The 18,310-nt window shown below is 39.4% G+C and overlaps 1 protein-coding gene across 3 annotated transcripts in view; it reads left to right on the top strand.

The window, feature by feature from the left end:
- Nucleotides 1–18,310, top strand: part of LOC121725887 (protein kinase C and casein kinase substrate in neurons protein 1) — a 100,479-nt gene that overhangs the window by 79,354 nt on the left and 2,815 nt on the right. For 2 of the 3 annotated variants that reach the window (XM_042113050.1, XM_042113049.1), the window contains 5 exons: nucleotides 10,723–10,949; nucleotides 12,965–13,085; nucleotides 16,033–16,134; nucleotides 17,116–17,258; nucleotides 18,037–18,233. In XM_042113050.1, the coding sequence (XP_041968984.1) occupies nucleotides 10,723–10,949; nucleotides 12,965–13,085; nucleotides 16,033–16,134; nucleotides 17,116–17,258; nucleotides 18,037–18,233 (790 nt within the window). The remainder of the gene's footprint in view (nucleotides 1–10,722; nucleotides 10,950–12,964; nucleotides 13,086–16,032; nucleotides 16,135–17,115; nucleotides 17,259–18,036; nucleotides 18,234–18,310) is intronic. The other variant, XM_042113051.1, reaches the window with a different exon arrangement.

The raw sequence follows: 18,310 nt of genomic DNA, 5'->3' as shown, positions 1-18,310 counted from the left end.
TTGTTTACGTCTGCGGCGGAATTTTCCTTTCGGGGTTCACAATTTGCTATTTTCGGGGGTTCCGTAATCACGCAAGTCATGAGTCACGGCTCCGCCCGGATTTTGTTTGGAATGAGAATTAATTTAATGTTGTTTAGGGCAAACACTTAATTGAATCAGAAAAATATGGTATGGTAATAAAATATATCTGAAAGTCATCATGGTGGTTATTAAAATTTTGATTATTTATCGAGAAAGTTGTGGCTGGGCGCGATTGAAGTTTCCAATCTGGGTCGGTCGATCGTGAATAAGATATTATCTAAACAGTATAATATGTGGCTAATGTCTATTTCACTTTGAATCAATATGGGTAATTCCCAAAGGCAATGGAAAGACACGACTCGGTCTCATACGTTACTAGTGCTTGTACCTTTGTACATTCGATATCTATTATCAAATGAATAGCCATTAATGAAGTAAAATTTTAAGTCCAATACGATTAATAACAGCAAATAAATATTAAATTACAATGGAGTCTATTTAAGAAGATTTTAACTGTGGCAAGCTTGCTACTTGAATTTATGATGATCCATGGGCTGTGATTAATGATTCCGACTCCAGGAATTAGGGAAGGAGGATTAGAGCAATTTTTCACTTATCCAAAATTTAACTTATTCATCATGATCTGGTAAATGGTAGCGGGTCAAAAACTAGTCCTATTTTTAATGTTATACATAATATTGTCGATATAATTTAAACTAATATCTCAACAGACCAATGACTGTTGCGTGCAAACTTCAGTAAACAGACAACGACCAAGTATCGATCCAAAAACCTAAGAGTTCCTTGACCACTTAACCTAATTCCATGGTTCACCTTAAACGCGACTTAGCGGAGAATATTAAACTAAACAGTAAACAGAGGGTAAAAGTCGGTAAATATACCTGATGGCTGCTACCTGTCATTAAGTACTTTTATACTAACTTTACGGCCAAACCTGTGATTAGGTAGGTTATCGACAGCGTAGGTGTAGGTCGTAGTACTCGTCTGAAAATTTTATTGGAAGCGTAATTATTCAGAGTTGGTTCAATAGTATTTTTGATAGAGTACAAATCAATATCGATTTAAATATTTTATCAAGACGAGGAAAATGATCATCATCCCGAGTCGGAACACAGAGACCATAAGCTATGTCCATACTATGCAATTTCATCTTCAATTTTCGTCATCATCTTTTTATTCAACTTTCGTTTGGCATATTCAATAATTGAATGCGTCAAAATCCACCTGCGTTGGAAAGAAAAGTGTCATAGCGTCGCGGGCATGCCGCATGCCTCACGTGCGATGTTGACTGCGCTATAACACATGCCATTGATGGACAAAAAAAAGCACAGCGTGGACAAAGCTATTGGCTCACTCGCGAGTTGCATGAAGCTCAAACACAAATTATTTGGGAAGTTTTCATATCATACGGCACTTGCGAACATGCCACGGCTCCAATGAAAATTAGAAATAGTACAAGCTATTATAATTATACAATCTGCAGACGACAATGCTTCGCGATGGAAAACAAATAATCTTTCGCAGAATTTAGTGTATAGAGCCATTGACTCTGCAAGCTCTACAATGACGGATACATTCTTAGTTAGAATGCATGCCTACTTTTGGTAAATTTTTACATAGAGACCCGAATAAATCAATCATAAAATATTTATGTTATCGTCACTAATGATGATAATCAATTGTTACACATTTCGTTATAATAATTCTGATAATGTTATCAGTTATTGCTAATTTATAGGTAACACTCTTATCTATTGAATGTTACTGATATTGCTTGACCTAGATTTTTCGTATAGGTAATTTCAGGCTGCAGTTTTAGTATTTTAATAGAACAATTAATTAGTAAGTACCTCTCTCTCGTCATCGTCAGTTTATGATTTGCTTCCTTATAAGACTACTAGACGGGAGTCGTACATTTTTGTGGGATAAAATCTATCCTATGTCCTTTCCCCGGTCTTAAAGTACCTGCATACCGAATTTCGTCAAAATCGGTTCAGCCGTTTAAGCGTGAAGAGGTGACAGACACACTTTCACATCCATACTTTATATTATACGTACTCAACATAACTGAATAGTTATGTTGAGTAAGAGTACAATTGGAACGAAGTTCCTTATCGCGCGTTATACATATAGGCTAGACAGAACGATATTTGACCTGGACACTTTTTTATTAGTACCTGCATGGTAGGGGCAGAGGGCGTTGATAGTATGCTCAAGTAGTGCGTCAACTAGATGGTGTTTTTGAGAATAAACCGACGCGTTGTTAGTATTTCTGGGCGTCAATAGATAGCGTTTTTTTAATAATTTTTTTTAACGTATAATATGTTACATACAAGTTTTTTGAACATAAGAAATAACTTCGTTCCATTCGGGTTGACACCTCTCAAGGTTATTATTAGCTCTTAAAAGGCATTGATATTTTTTAAACCTACATTTGTAAAGTATAAGTAAAAGCAGTTTAAATTATCCTTTAGGTGTTATCGAATATAGAACGAAGTAAAACCAATTTTATCCATGACGTCGGCGCTCAACAGTTCAGCGTCTGAATGAAAGTGTTTTCAATTCAAAATTACATTTGGCTCAGAGCGTGGGACGGACAAAATATGGCCGGCTTCCATTTGCTCAGCAAACGAGGATTTCGTTTATTATTTATGGGCACTGTACCGAACAAATATCTATAAAAATAACATCAGCGGTAAAGACCAATATGTAAAGAAAGTATTGAGTCTAAGTACGAACTATTATAGGATACTTCACTATCGCTTACATAATTACAGGCAGCAACGACCATGGCACAGTACACAAGGTTGCGTGATGCTGCATACAACTGCAAATGTCATCGTTACTACAGATAGTCAATAATCATCAGCACAAATGGGCTAATGACGATACATACATTAATATTCATTGCACGCTTCAAGCTATTCTCTACGTTTAAGTGAATCTTCATATATATATATATATATATATATATATATATATATATATATATATATATATATATATATATAAAACTCAAAGGTGACTGACTAACAGGGTGATCTATCAATGCACAGCCAAAACCACTTGACGGATCGGGCTGAAATTTGGCATGTAGGTAGATGTTATGACGTAGGCATCCGCTAAGAAAGTTTTTTTTTATGAAATAAGGGGGCAAACGAGCAAACGGGTCACCTGATGGAAAGCAACTTCCGTCGCCCATGGACACTCGCAGTATCAGAAGAGCTGCAGGTGCGTTGCCGGCCTTTTAAGAGGGAATAGGGTAATAGGGGAGGGCAGGGATGGGACGGGAAGGGAATAGGGGAGGATAGGGAAGGGAAATGGGCCTCCGGTAAACTCACTCACTCGGCGAAACACAGCGCAAGCGCTGTTTCACGCCGGTTTTCTGTGAGAACGTGGTATTTCGTCGGGCGAGCCGGCCCATTCGTGCCGAAGCATGGCTCTCCCACGTATAAAATGGCATCGTATGTATAAATTTGATCAATTATACTCCCAAGGGGTCAAAATAGGGGATGAAAGTTTGTATGTAATAATACTTGCTAACGCGCGCGAAGCCGCGGGCAAAAGCTCGTGATAATATATGAAGTTGTTTGCTAGATTTTTATTTACTTGTTTCGTTATCTGGATGACATTTTAATTACAAAACTAAGGTAACTGTAAACTTGGGTAAATTCCGATGTCGCGAAGCGTTATTGCGCAATCTGCATAATCTTGTGGACTCGCTCGATGCTCATTAAGATATCTCGAACGATTGACACTGATGGATGATAGCATATTGTTGCAATACACAATCAATGGCTACAGCCTACAAATAATGGTTCAGCACAAACGTATCTGTCGGCTCAATCGCGAATGTACACTCTCACGCCTGGCCGCATCTCGGAGTCTCGGTATTGTGCCTATAATTGCCGAACTAAATGCACGCACGCAGGGAATATAGTCGCCACACGTTGCGGCTGGGTCCGTGGAAAGCCAAAATATATTATGAAATATACATAGTGTCGTAGCAATGTAACGAGTGCATTATGTACATCTCAGCCTTACAATATTCGGTTCCTAGTTATTAAAAAGGAATGTTTTTATTTTCGTTATCGGTTCAAGCATATTTTCCCATTCTTCCAATACCCAATTAAATCGGTCACGACATTGTTGGCATTCCAATTGTATGAACCATATCTTGTTTCGCAACGTGACGGGTGAGTGTGACTCCGAACGCCTGATAAGGTTTTTATCGTCGTCATAAAAAATATCTGAAATACCGTGAGCCACTTGGTAAATTGCTTTTTAATAAACACGTTCCCAGGTTTCGGTGTCGTGTGGCGACAGTAATGGGCAATGGCGTACGCGATGCGTGCTCACGTACGGATGTATACGCACGGTGCGGGCACGCACGCCCGCTACTCAATTATTGATAAGTCACTGAACTAATGATTACAATTTACACGAATGTCATTTATAAATTATAATTGGTATAACACATGTGAGGGATACATAAAAGTTCTTGTAATTAATAAACGCTAACTGAGAATCTGACAATGTTGCTGTTGTAAATGTTTCAGAATTATTCAGAGAATGGAATTTTATTGGTACGAGATAATATTAAAGGCATTCGATTAATATCTATTACATTAATTATCAATCAGGTAAAGGGCAGTTCCGCGATCGAGGAATGCAGCTAGTATAGTGGTGCGAAGTGCTAGTTCTAGTTACAGATACATCATAGTCCCGCCGCGTGTGATAACTGATAAGGCGCTTTGAGCCGCGCCGCCCCAGTCAGTTAACTAGTTAAGTGCACACTGCACACTCACCTGTCTCGATAAACGTTCATTATAACTAAATTACTTTGTACCCGTCGAGACTAAGGCCGCGTGAAAATTAGATTTCTTGATTAACTGTTCCAGTTTCGTTCAGATCCGTTTAGCTGTAGCCTGTGCTACACATTGATACTACATTTACCTGACTAAATCAAGCGACAGTCGCTTGTTTTATTGTATTTCAATAACCTTAAATAACGAGAATTCTGGTGAAATGCGATAACAGGAATATAAAAAATTTAAAGCCAATTTGGTGACAATTTTTACGGTAAAAATAAAAATGATGCAGAAAATGATATAGCACAAAGATATTATTTTAGTATCATTTATGCTCTTGCAACGAATACTATTATGATTCTCGAGAAGTGTATCGATGCCCTGAATCACTCGTAAATGCAGCGTACACTTGCAATCGTCGCAAAATATCATGTTGGGTGTTATGTACACTGTTATTACTGAGCGCGTTGATTATAGCATATTAGATCAATATTAAATTAGATCAATATTTTTGTACCCAACACCTAAAACGCAATAAAATAATTTAAAAAAACAAAGCTTAATATAAATAAAAAAAAATAAAGCAAAATGTTGGATATTCTCATTTTGATGAAATGTTGAGACTTACAGCTACTCAGATTTTGTTGAATCTAATAAGTTCAAATCTATTGAGATTAATACATTCTGTCTTATCACGTTCTTCCAATCTGTCGCAAAGTTAGTTAGAGTTTGAGTTATCCAGACAAATTGACAAAGTCATGTCTAGTCTAATTTAAACGTCTGGGAGTGTAATTATACGAGTTATCAGCTCCGACGCAGACAGCCTCTATCTAACAATTTAATACTAGATCGTGCTGTATCTCTCCATCGTAAAGTGTTTTGTTATCAGCCATTTGAGTTTGCGTTATTCAAATCTCACTTATCATATCTACTGTCTCCCCACGTTTCTAGCTGAAATAGGTTTTGTATATTATTTTAGTTCGTTCAATATGTGGTTGAAATGATTTTTCTCTTTCTTCTCTGTTGTTATTCTTCGCTCTCGTCTAGCATTTTATTCTTCTTATAACTATTTTAGATTACGTTGAGTGCGCTATTTAACTTAGCTTATTCAGGTTTGACAAAACCTCTGTCGCGTATTACGTATTTATGTCTGTTCCGTTTTTGCGCGGCCATGTTCCCATGCCACGACAGTTTTCTGCCTAGATACACCATAGGGTTGATACTTGCTCTCATTTTTCTTAATTCTTGTAACTTTCTTTTTATTTTTCATACTGGGCATTATTTGTTTTTATTTTATTGAAATATTTATCAAAATTTAGCTTTACCAACTATTACCATATTTAAAAAAAAACTATTTTCTAACATAATATTATTATAAATAAAATATATCATTATCGATTTGTTAGGGACTGATGAAATCTTAAAGTAACTATGTACTTCGCGTAATCTACTACTCTTTAGTAGTGGATGCTTTATCTAACATTCTATACATTCCACTCCGATGAAACCGCAACAAAATAAGATTGAGCTAACAAAATTTTAATTTATTTTGGTAATACACAAGCCACAACCCTGGTACTTTCTTTCGCGGTCATTGGTAAAGCGCGGCCCGCGGGGTTTGCTCTCTGCGGTCTGTCGCCACCACGACCGGTCGTGGTCGCTAAAACGCCACCCAGACTCAAGGTGCAAGAGACAGAAAGATACAGATTAGTCCCTTTTGAGTGAAATATCCTTGCAATATAAGAAACGATTATGCCAAAATTGTGCCACTAACAACCGTTTCGCAATGCTTCTCTGTTGGAGATTCCTATAATGTTCTCGTAACTGAAAGCCTTCAAAAACTATTTCGCGCTACTTCTCACTTCTCAGTGGAAGGTTCCGAGTTCCGACACGGCTGCAACATGTCGCTCGCATTAATGTTTTCATGCCTATTATAGAAAACATCCATGATAATCGTCCATGCAGGTGGTAATGCCTTAATAATAATCCGATCCTGTTTTAAATCTGCAGCCATTATAATGCTATTGATGTAATTATTACATAGAAGCGTTAAGCCTAACGATTTAGATAAGTATATCCTCTTGATTATGATAAGAAATTCCTGAGAAAAACTTAGGATATTTTAAACCAGTTAAATAATATATATAACTGGTTTAAAATGGCAATAAATGTGTCTGGCAGAGCAATAAATATAGTGGCTGTTATCAACCCGCGAGCGGCGACAGGCGACGTAAATAGAGTTATCCCATCAGACCTGTTGCTGCAATTTAACTGCGTCGCACTTACATAACGACGTCCCTGGCTTTACGCCTGACGCCTGCAGCCTGACGCCTGTCTATTTACTTAATCCACTATCTATACAGTAAGTACGTACCTACGAGGTGCCTTTAATCAACAATGTATGTTTATTACTAAACAGTAAGTACAGTGTAAGTGTGCTTGCTCAGTTAAATGAGTTTTTAAAACACTTTAATGCTTTCTAACAGGGTTCACCTCTTCTAGCGAGTGATCTCTATCTTTTAAAAGCCATGTAGGAGCATTTAAGTTAATGAATTAATATACTTACTATAAACTTATTCATTATTTTAGATTTTCTTATCGTGTGCGAACCACTTTATGATTCGAGTACGAGGAATGAAAACTCGTTTCATTATAATTGCACGTTATAAGGTGCATCAACACGAGATCTTTGCCCTGTGGAGGAATAGTTGAGACCTTTGTGGTAGATGTAATTGCAGATAATAATGCAATTACACTACACGTGCCACACGCTTGTCAACACTCAAGATTGTAGTATAGTGTCCGTGACTGAATTAAAAAAACATGTAGGTGTTGGTAGATAAGGTGTTTAAGAGGTGAAGAGAGGACGATGTTTGATTTTTTGGGTCAAAAATCAAACATCGTCCTTCTCTCTTCACACTCACGCCCGTCTTTCGTATGCCAGGTGAAAAAGGACGACGCGGAATCATCGCCAAGCTAGTTTTACTATGAATAAAAGACGAGCTATAATGATTATGAAAAAAGTATTTTGAGCAAATTTAGGTTTTTTCAATGCCTTTTTACATATTAAAAAATATTAAAGAAAAGACACCAAACTTCGAAGATCCAAGCAAAAATGTGTCTAAAACAAGGTTGTTTATAAAAATAAAACTATCGAGCATTTTTTCAGTAATCGTGTTTTCGTCTTGAGCATTTAATCTTCATGAACTGAAGTTACTCGTATAAAAAAATCAGTTTTCTAGACCTTACAGATTTTGAGATCTAGGTTTAAGTATGTAGTCAAGTTAGGGTCAGGTGCATTCTTAAGTGGTGTAGATCCTGGGACTCTGTGGTGTTCAGCGCATATACGACTATATAAGTACTCTAGGCGAGTTACTGGCCAACTATGCCTTAGATTCCCTTGTTCTTAAATCTTTTTATTCCTTTGGTTACTTATTTCGTCTGATTTGTTTATTGCGGGATACAACAAGTTCGTTGGCCATAGGAGATCGTTAAAGATTTGCGTAGTCGGTTTTCCCGTATCTTATTGGCACCGTGAAGGTTGCACGACATATATTTCCAAGAAATGATGTTAAATTACAAATAATTCTCCATCACATCGATAACATTTATCCAGAAGGCAGGTACCCGTACCTAAGTTAATTTTACTCACATTGACCCAGAAATGGCCGCTGGCATGTCTCAGGAAGTAGGAAATTGAATGTCAACCGTGCGCCGGGCCTCGTGCAGTGACTGGCACGAAGCGAAGTGGATTTTCTTTTTGTATTATAAATTTTAACTTGGATGAGCTCATTGCCGTACCCTTGAGGATTGCAGGGTCCGGGTCAATTTTTGATCGGATGCATCAGTTTATTGCATAAATAATAATTACGATTATGATCGTAATAAAAAGCTAACTTTTGGTTTAAAAATAATCGTAACTATCGGCTCAGGGAAGCCGGAAGGATCGAAGGATCAAATGGTGATGTCTTTTTTATCGGTGGAATACTTATATTTACCATTTAACTATCATAAATATAACTATAGATGCGACATTAAGTAGGTAACAATAAGGGCCTGTTTCACCACTTCCTGATAAGGCTATCCACCACTTAACTTGACAGATAGAGTATGGAGAATCTGTCAAATAAGCCTATCCAGCACCTTATCAGGAAGTGGTGAAACAGGCCCTAAGACTCCAGAATACTCAAACTCTACAATCTACATCTTGACGCACATGAGAGGTCATCTGAGAAGGTATTGAGTAATTTTTGAGAATTCTAAAACAAAAGCCCAATAAAGCTTACATGGAATACAACTTTGTAACTGACATAAAGTTGAGAGGTCCCGTGAGCGCTGAGACACGATTCCCTTAACTGATTGTGTCGAAGGGCCGGCTGAGGCGTCCTTGAGTTGCCTTAGGGCTGGGAACAGGTTTTCATGGTATTGCTATACTCTGCTATATGTAAATAGGTATGCAAATCTGCAAACGCTTTTGTGATGCTATGAGAGGTCTAGGAATATTTTGTATGGTTAATTGTGTCGTTTTCATTTGCCACAAGCGTCTGCTACTCACAGATTACTGTGTCACAGAGAAAAGTGTAAATAAAAATGTGTTTACACAAAATATACTTTCTTGTTTCAACAATAAATGTTTTCTCTAAAATGTGGCATAAAGTCTCGTCTCGAAGGGCAAAGGGCCTCCGTGTGGCCCCGGGCGTGACGCGAGATTGAGGACGCTTCAGTGGAGACTGGAGAGGGTCGCGAGTTCCCCCCGTGTCCGACAATGTCGTGGGCTGTGGCTGGCCCATTGCATCGGTGTCTCGACTCGTGTGACAAATAGGGCTATGGAATATTTATGCGTATCAAACTTATTAATGTAGGATAATATCGAGCTCTTCTCGCGGCTTTGCTCGTGAAATTTTTATGCCTGGAATAGTGTTCCTGGCCAGGCTGGCCTACAAACTTTGATCACCTACTTTACTCTATTGGGGTGGAATTTTGAAATACCCTTTCTTAGTAAGTGCGATGAAATTACAAGAGGCAAGCAGAAAATTTCAAGTTTCTCTAGCTAAAATTTGGCCTTTCATTTTATTTGTAATCGGTTGGCTATGCTACCATTTCAGCTTTGTCTTACATATTATCTAGCAATAAAGCTTTTGAAACATTACTAATATTAGCACAGTATTTAACCTATTTGGACTTAAAGACCTCAAATTATCAAAGCGATTGGGCATAACGAATCGGATTGAAATTGTTTTTAAAATATAAGTGTAGACTGGTCGACTAATTTCGTGTCATTAAGGTCAACGATTTCGTACGGCTAAGGCGATCAGCCTAATCATACCTCCGGGAAACGCGAATGTAGTCATTGAAAGCACTAAAAAGTATTTGCGCTAGTTTACGTAAATATTACACGGCCCGACTCGCTGACGGAGATTTCCCCTGAGCTAAACATTGTAACGGTTCTGCGAAATTTTTATTTTACAATATAAACAATTACGGGCTACAAGTTTTTTATTGCTAAGAACCTGCTCATGGAATTGCCTAAAACTAAATTATGTTTACATAGGCATTTAAGAATAAAATTTATATTATCTTGATGTTTGTAAGTTTTTCTCATAATATTCGTAACCCTGTTTTTCTACTTTTTGTTAGGAACGTTTCATAACTAAAATATGATTGATGCCTGAGGGATGCCCGAGGGATGCGGAAAACTTTCAGCTAATGCTTTTTATCTGTCATATCACGTATGTTCATTTCTTATGTCTCGAACGAAGACAAATCTTTGTGTTTTATATTTGATGTATGACAAAAAAGGAGCAGCAACATTAAAGTAGCCTATTTGGCAGATTTAAAAAATGCTCACAGTTTATCGTTATCGTTTCAGGTTAAGAAAATGGCAGACCGAGTATCGAAATGTCGAGACGACGTGTCGAAGAACCGGGAGAAGTACCAGGCGGCGCTAGCCGAGATCACCGCGTACAACCCGCGGTACATCGAGGACATGACCGGCGTCTTCGAGCGCTGCCAGCAGATGGAGGCGCAGAGGCTCATCTTCTTCAAGGACGTGCTGTTCAGTTTTCACAAATGCTTGGACATCAGCAAGGAGCCTACGTGAGTTCTTTTTAACAATAATAAGTGACGGTGGCCGGTTGTGTTGAAACCAGGCCAGTTAAGCAGGAGTAATTTAATAGTGTCCAAGTGTGTGCGCAGTACACAAGAGCGCTCTCTATTCCTTTACTCTCATAACCCAGTGGGACGGAAGGCCGACACGACTGGGGAGAGATCAGACGCAGGACCGACTTTTTCATGCCCCTCGGGCGCATGGATCATCTTTAACTTATTGGACAATCAGGTGATCAGCCTACATTATTCTAACCAAACTTGGAAATAACATGAATACCCTTAAAGTGGGAGCATGAATGATGCTGACCATTCGAAAGTCCGAAACACTATAAGTATTAGAATCAAATTATTAGAAGTAAATTATTAGAATCAGGATTTAATTTGCCCAGTCGCGTATTTTATAAAGTTAGACAGTTTCAATGACTGTAAACACTGTTGAGTATCCAGGTCAGGGTGTGCGAAGAACGGTTGCGAAGAACGGTTAAAATTGATGGCCACATACACTTCAGCATGAAATGTCAGCCAGAATTTTCGGTACACTACGAGGGCTGCTATTTATGTATCCGGAACTGGCCACTTACAAGAACAATATTTAAAAAGTAATTACAACATTTGAAAATAGAACTCTTTGGTTGAAGAATACATTTTGTTTCATGTGACTGTCAATTATTTTTCCATTGTGGCGTCATTTTGAAAATTGCGTGTCTTCATTTGCCATGGATTTAACGCGTGAACATTTTCGTGCAATGATTTACTACGATTTTCGGCGTGGGCTAAATCAACAACAGTGCTTTATTCAACTCACCGCAACTTTTGGAGATGAAGCACCATCAAAAACCACTGTTTATCACTGGTACAGTGAGTTTAATCGTGGGCGGTCTATGCTCACGGATGAAAATAAAGAAGGTCGCCCAAAAACAGCTGTTGTCCCACAAAATATAGATGCTGTGCGGGAACTAATAATGCGTGATCGTCATGTTACATATCGCGAGATAGAGGCGTCCTTAGGCATAAGTATGACGAGCATACATAAGATATTACACGAACATTTGGCTGTAAAAAAAATATGTTCGCGTTGGATTCCGCACAACTTGACAATCGATCAAAAACGGGCTCGTGTCGATTGGTGCAAAAAAATGATAAAAAAATACAACCGTGGTACGTCAAAAGCCGTTTATAATATCTACACAGGTGATGAATCTTGGATCTATGCATATGACCCCGAAACTAAACAACAGTCAACGGTGTGGGTGTTCCAAGATGAGCCGAAACCAACAAAAGTTACTCGTGCAAAAAGTACTTTGAAGCAAATGGTCGCCTGTTTTTTTGGAATTAATGGACATGTGGCTACAGTGCCATTAGAGAATCGTAAAACGGTTAATTCTGAATGGTATACGACCATTTGTTTACCAGAAGTCTTTGAAGAAATAAGAAAGGACAACCGACAACGCAGAATCATATTACATCACGACAATGCTAGCTGTCACACCTCAGCTGAAACAACTCAGTTTTTGGAGGGTCAAAAGATCGAATTGACTGGTCATCCGCCGTACAGCCCTGATTTGGCACCTAACGATTTCTTTTTATTTCCATACGCGAAGAACAAATTACGTGGTCAACGTTTTTCGAGCCGCGAAGAGGCTGTTGATGCGTTCAAAATGCACGTTTTGGAGATACCTCAATCAGAATGGAAAAAGTGCTATGAAAATTGGTTCCAGCGTATGCAAAAGTGTGTCGATCATCGCGGCGAATATTTTGAAAAGCAATAAAACCATATTAAATGATATATGTTTGTTTCTTTTTTTAATTCCGGATACATAAATAGCAGCCCTCGTAATACCATATACGGCGATGATATTTCTGCCCAAAGTTCAAACGGCGTTCACTTAAAAAGCTAATTTACTTTTATAGCTCGCGTTTGCCCGCCGAGGTTTATAAAGGCTATAAAAATAACTATAAAGCTGTAGTGTTCTTGATATCATGCTCGTTCATTAAATTTTCAGATTACCGCAAATATACGAGGAATTCCACCACACCATCAACAACGCCGACCACCAGAAGGACCTGAAGTGGTGGGCGAACAACCACGGCGTCAACATGGCCATGGCGTGGCCGCAGTTCGAGGTACCCATTTGCCCCCATCCCTCGACAACCTTTGCTACCGAAGTCGCCTCCCGAGACGTACTGGCGTCAGCGAAGACATCAGAGCGCTCAGACAAAATGCATTCACTAGGTTCAATCGTGGAGTTGGATACTTCGCTACTGAAACTAGCTAATGCATTTTGTCTCTCTATAAATACTCTGGTGTGGGACAAACTTGTTGACGCTATAAACATCTCCTCGCGACTTCGGCGCGCTAGCCAGACAAATCTATATTATATAGCGATCTATATTGTTATGTATGCATTAACAGAATGCTTACCTGTTTAGTGGAGGTACTAGGCCTCGAGTTGAGCATGAATTAGACATCTTCCTCCGAATGGTTTCTAGGACTTAGTCGGTCAGCCTGCTTTGACCGTGAAGTTCTAACACTAGTAACGCTTTTGTTGTTCCCCCTTTGATAGTTCGAACGAAGTGTATTAATAGGAATGGAACTACAGCTGTGGTATATTGTAGAAGTAACTAGAAAGATATATAATATTGTTATTATCTGTGGATTTGAACACTTCGAAAGTGTAGTGTAGAATTGGCTACAATCTGAAGTAATTTCAGTTAAGTTACCATTACTTGGTGGATGATTGGATTGTCATAATTACGTGTAGCCAGGATTGACCAGAATTCATCTGATAATATTAATATTTATAATTTATTTTCTTTTTTCTAACATGCTCATCTTTATTTTATGTTTTGTTATGTTTTCCATATCTATTATTTACTAATCGCTTTACTACCATCGATCGTTTTATGTTTAACTTCTCGAAGACTTATCAGTAATTATAATATCCCTTAACCATGCCCAACTTTAATGTTTTAACATTTTCTACTGTATCGATTGCCTAATATTTCGAACAGGTAGGCCCAAAAAACATTCATTTCCTACGACAACAAAACGTGAGGACCTTTAACAAAGAATAAGTAGTTGACGGTACATAATATTGACGTGCTAAGGACGAACCGCCTGAGACCACGGAACACCGTTTCAAATACCTCCCGGCCGGCGCGTCCGCGGCGCTCGCCCGCGTGATCACGACCGTCCGGCGCCCGCGACGGGCGCGGCTTGTCCGCGTGGGCGCGCACGTGGGCGAACTGTGGGCGCGCGCGCGCCGCAGCCTGCGCCTGCCTCTCGCACTCCCCGTCTGGAGGAATTGCTTCGGAGAGGACAGGGTCGCGCCTTCCGAGACCGACACGACGGACGTCCGCTCCTATAACATCTCGTCGGTACGCCCCCTGGAGATACTCGACGCGGTCGCCTTACTCGTCGGCCGCCTGGTCGCCTACAATTTACTAGCCCTGCTTGCGGCCGCGGAATGGCTCCTCGCGCAGGACGCCGCCACTGTACTCGTTTACGCGGTCGTCCTCGCGATATTCTCGCACCGAATCGTCTACCTGGTGTTTTTACTGCAGTGAACTCGGTGTTTCCACATTGATGACATTTCAGATAATTATAATTGTCCGATTAAATTGCTATCATTACGATTCATTTTCCTAAATGACCACTAAATTGAGTTTTAATTGCTGAATCGAATAATAGTAACGGTCGAACGTAGATAAAGTTTGTGGCCGCGACTGCGTCGGTTATCTCCGGGCATGTATGTTAGATTGCACAAGAGCGACGCAACACCGACCACCGACCACCGATTTTGGTTTTGTCGACGACATGGGCACGGCACTGGGGCTGACTTTTGAATTTTTGAGAGATGGCCCCCTGAAAGTTGACGAGGAGGAACGGGGGGGCCTTTTTACCTCTCGAGGGATTGAGCGCAAATGGAAATTTTGCAATGGGAATGAATGCGGTTTCGATGCAAAGATCCTTATCGAATCTAGTGGGACATCTTTTTGAATTTGGAATAATCATGGCGGCCTGGTTTGAGACATAATTGTCCAGAGTATGTTGAAGTCGTTCACTTGTTCGAGTGCACTCTCATGCGGTTTTCACCTCATTGTCATGAGTCATCATGAAATCATTTCATTGTGTCCTCACGATTACTCCATAACACATAATGATTGTCATATTATATGCTTTTTATGTAATATTATGATATGACCTTTTACTCATTAATATATTTTAACATATTGTTGACATTTTAAAACTCATATTTTTGTGTTAATCTCCTATTCATTTATTTTAACAAATTTAAGCGTAGGCGTCAATTCTAGCTACACAAATTGAAAAGGTAAAAAAAAACATTGGAAAAACTGGTAAAACATGCAATTTATAATATACTCTTACAGAAATTACAAAATAATATGTTGTATCATGAATTTGCCGAACAAACCCACATTTTTTTCAGCACGCGACCTTAAAAATAAATCATCGAAAACAATTTGTAATATACCACCAGATATGGGCAAAATGCCCGAAACGCCCGGGCAAGATGTGTAAACGCCCAAATGCCCGGGCGTTCCATAACCACGTATCATCTCACGAGAATGTTCGTCATTACCACAGGCCACAGCGAAGTTCACGAGTAACCGGCTTGATGTCGCCATTTTAATACACTGGCTTTGAATGGATTTCACTGTTTTTTTTTTATTTTTTATTTTTGATTAATTTTCTTTTATTTTGAGTTCGCTACACGCACGCTGAGACGTTGGGATCGATTAAAGCTCTGAACACTCGTACAAGATAGTAAATTATGGGTGCAAACTTATTGTGCCCCATAAAATGGATGCAAACATAATATTGTGTCAACAAAATGGGTGCAAACAAATTTTGCCCCATTAACGATGGGTGCGAACATATTTTGTTCCACGCCATATTTTGTCCGATTAATAAAACGGGTGCAAACATATTGTGCTACTAACAAAATGGGTGCAAGCGTATCGGCCCGTACTCGTGCGGTCGTGCCGAGTGGGCGTATCCCAGCGTGTCGCGTGCGTGGGCCGCTTGTGACGCGCGTCGCCCACACAGGAGTACACGGAGGAGTTCCGGGACATCGCGAAGGGCAAGTCCAAGGAGAGCCTCCCCACCGGCCCCATCACGCTGCTCAACCAGCGGCCCGTCAGCGAGGACGTACGTCACACACACACGGTCCCGCCGCGAACGCACACGCACGTTGACCTTGAGCTGTCTCATTCATGCGCGCGCTAAAGTATATCTGTGGAAACGAGATAGCATTCGCGTACGAGTGAATGGGATAAGTAGCGATTGTAACGTTGTTCACATTAAAAACGATACCAATTGACTGCGAGTAAATGAGAAGAGTAGCGATAGGTCAATGTACGAATATCTACGTGCTTCGTGGCCGGACTATAATAGTACTGTTCTCACTCGACGTACAGGACACAGAAATAATTAATGAAACATTTTTGAATGCAAACTTAAATATCGTTAATTTTTAACATAAAATATTTAATATGTATCTATTTATTATGTTATTTATTTGTAACAGTTAATAGTTATAAATTTACATTGATTATAACCAGTTCTTATTAAAGTATGTAGTGTTAACACGAGTGAGAACAGATTAAAATTTGAATAAAATTAAGGAAGCAGCGTATCGTAAAATTGTAAGTAAGTGTAATTGTAAAAGTATTGTAATTTATACGAAATATCTCCTTCGTAATGTTTCACTGATTTTTTGTATTGAGTAAATACGCTGCTTCTAAATGATAAAACTTCACATTTTTGTGTAAGTTTAATTGTAGGATTCAAATGAGAATGAGTGTCGACTGATAGTCGCTAGAATCGCTAACGAATTTTGCATGATTTAGTATTGAATATACACATGATTTATATAGTTGGTGAGCGGGTCATTCTCATTTTGATCTCTATTGGCTTTTCCCTTTTTTCTTATCGATGTTGCATGTTGGATGTTGCTTCGATATGCATATTGGCACGATATTATTAACACTCTAAAGTATTTTGAATTATGTTTATCATATCATATTGATAAAACTGCTGATATAAGTTTAAAAAAATTATATATTATTACAATTTAAAACTTATACCATCAAAAAGATTTTATAGAGCCTATGATCGTTTATCGTTTAGGAGTTGCCGCCGATCACCAACAACAAATCCAACAACAAGGCGAACCACACGGAGCCCGCCCCAGTCAACACCGCGAGCATAAACAACACCAGCGCCAACAACACCATAGACAAGAAATCCATCAGCGCGCCGATTGCTGTCACGTGAGTCTTGTTAATTAGTCTATGGTCTGGTCGCTGAGCGTGTAGAAATGCGTGCAATGGCCCGTCTGTCTGTATTTTTCAGTCGTGCAATAACCGTTACGCAATCCGCGAGACGTTTCACAAAACTTCTTATTAAATTCAAGTTCGTTTGAAATACTATTACTCGGCTCATGGTTTGGACTTTGAACAATACAATATATTGATGATTTCTCGATTTTGCATGTAGACAAGTTACGATAACGATAGGTCGATGTGCGAACTTCTACGTGCTCAGCGAACTAACTCTAGAATAAATATATTTTTATTAACAATTTTATGATAATATTTAAAACAAATCCAGCATAGAACGTCTTGAAATATACACGTCTACGGCGTCGACGATACACATGCCCCTGCAGGTCGCTCTGGGGGCGGCCCGAGTTGACAAATTCGCGTACAGTAATTACATACAGTTAGTATCTTCGTTACAGTAGTCGAGAGATATTGTTATATTAATAAACAAAATATTGTGCAGATAGTAGATACTCACCTAGACTATGATATATTTTGTTTAAATGTTTTTAAGTTGTAATTCGTAGTTTAGTTAAATTTAATTTTAGTTTTGTTTCCGTCAGTCACTATGATGATTGATGATATTTAACACTTCAAGTTAAATATCATCAAGTAGATTCGTGTTATTCATGTTATTCGTGAAAGTGGCACTGGGTACCGCAAGAGGCTTATGCGGTAATTTTTTTAAATAAGTCATTACTAACTTTAGATTGTGTTTCCGTTGCAGGAACGGCACGGCGTCGGCACCGAAGTCGGCGAAGTCGTCACCGGCGAAGGAGTCGCGGCAGGAGAACCCGTTCGATGAGGAGGAGTGGGACGAAGAGTCGGCGGGCGCGCTCACCGACACCGGCGAGCCCGGCGTGCCCGTGCGCGCGCTCTACGACTACACCGGCGCCGAGAGCGACGAGCTCAGCTTCCGACAAGGTGAGGGTGGTGTCTCCCGGACTATAGAGAGATGTGTAGCCCGGAGTATAGAGCGACATGTCTCCCGAACTATAGAG

This window comes from Aricia agestis, chromosome 4 (genome assembly GCF_905147365.1).
Source record: "Aricia agestis chromosome 4, ilAriAges1.1, whole genome shotgun sequence".
Taxonomy (NCBI): Eukaryota; Metazoa; Arthropoda; class Insecta; order Lepidoptera; family Lycaenidae; genus Aricia; species Aricia agestis.
This window is presented reverse-complemented; position numbering and strand designations above follow the sequence as displayed.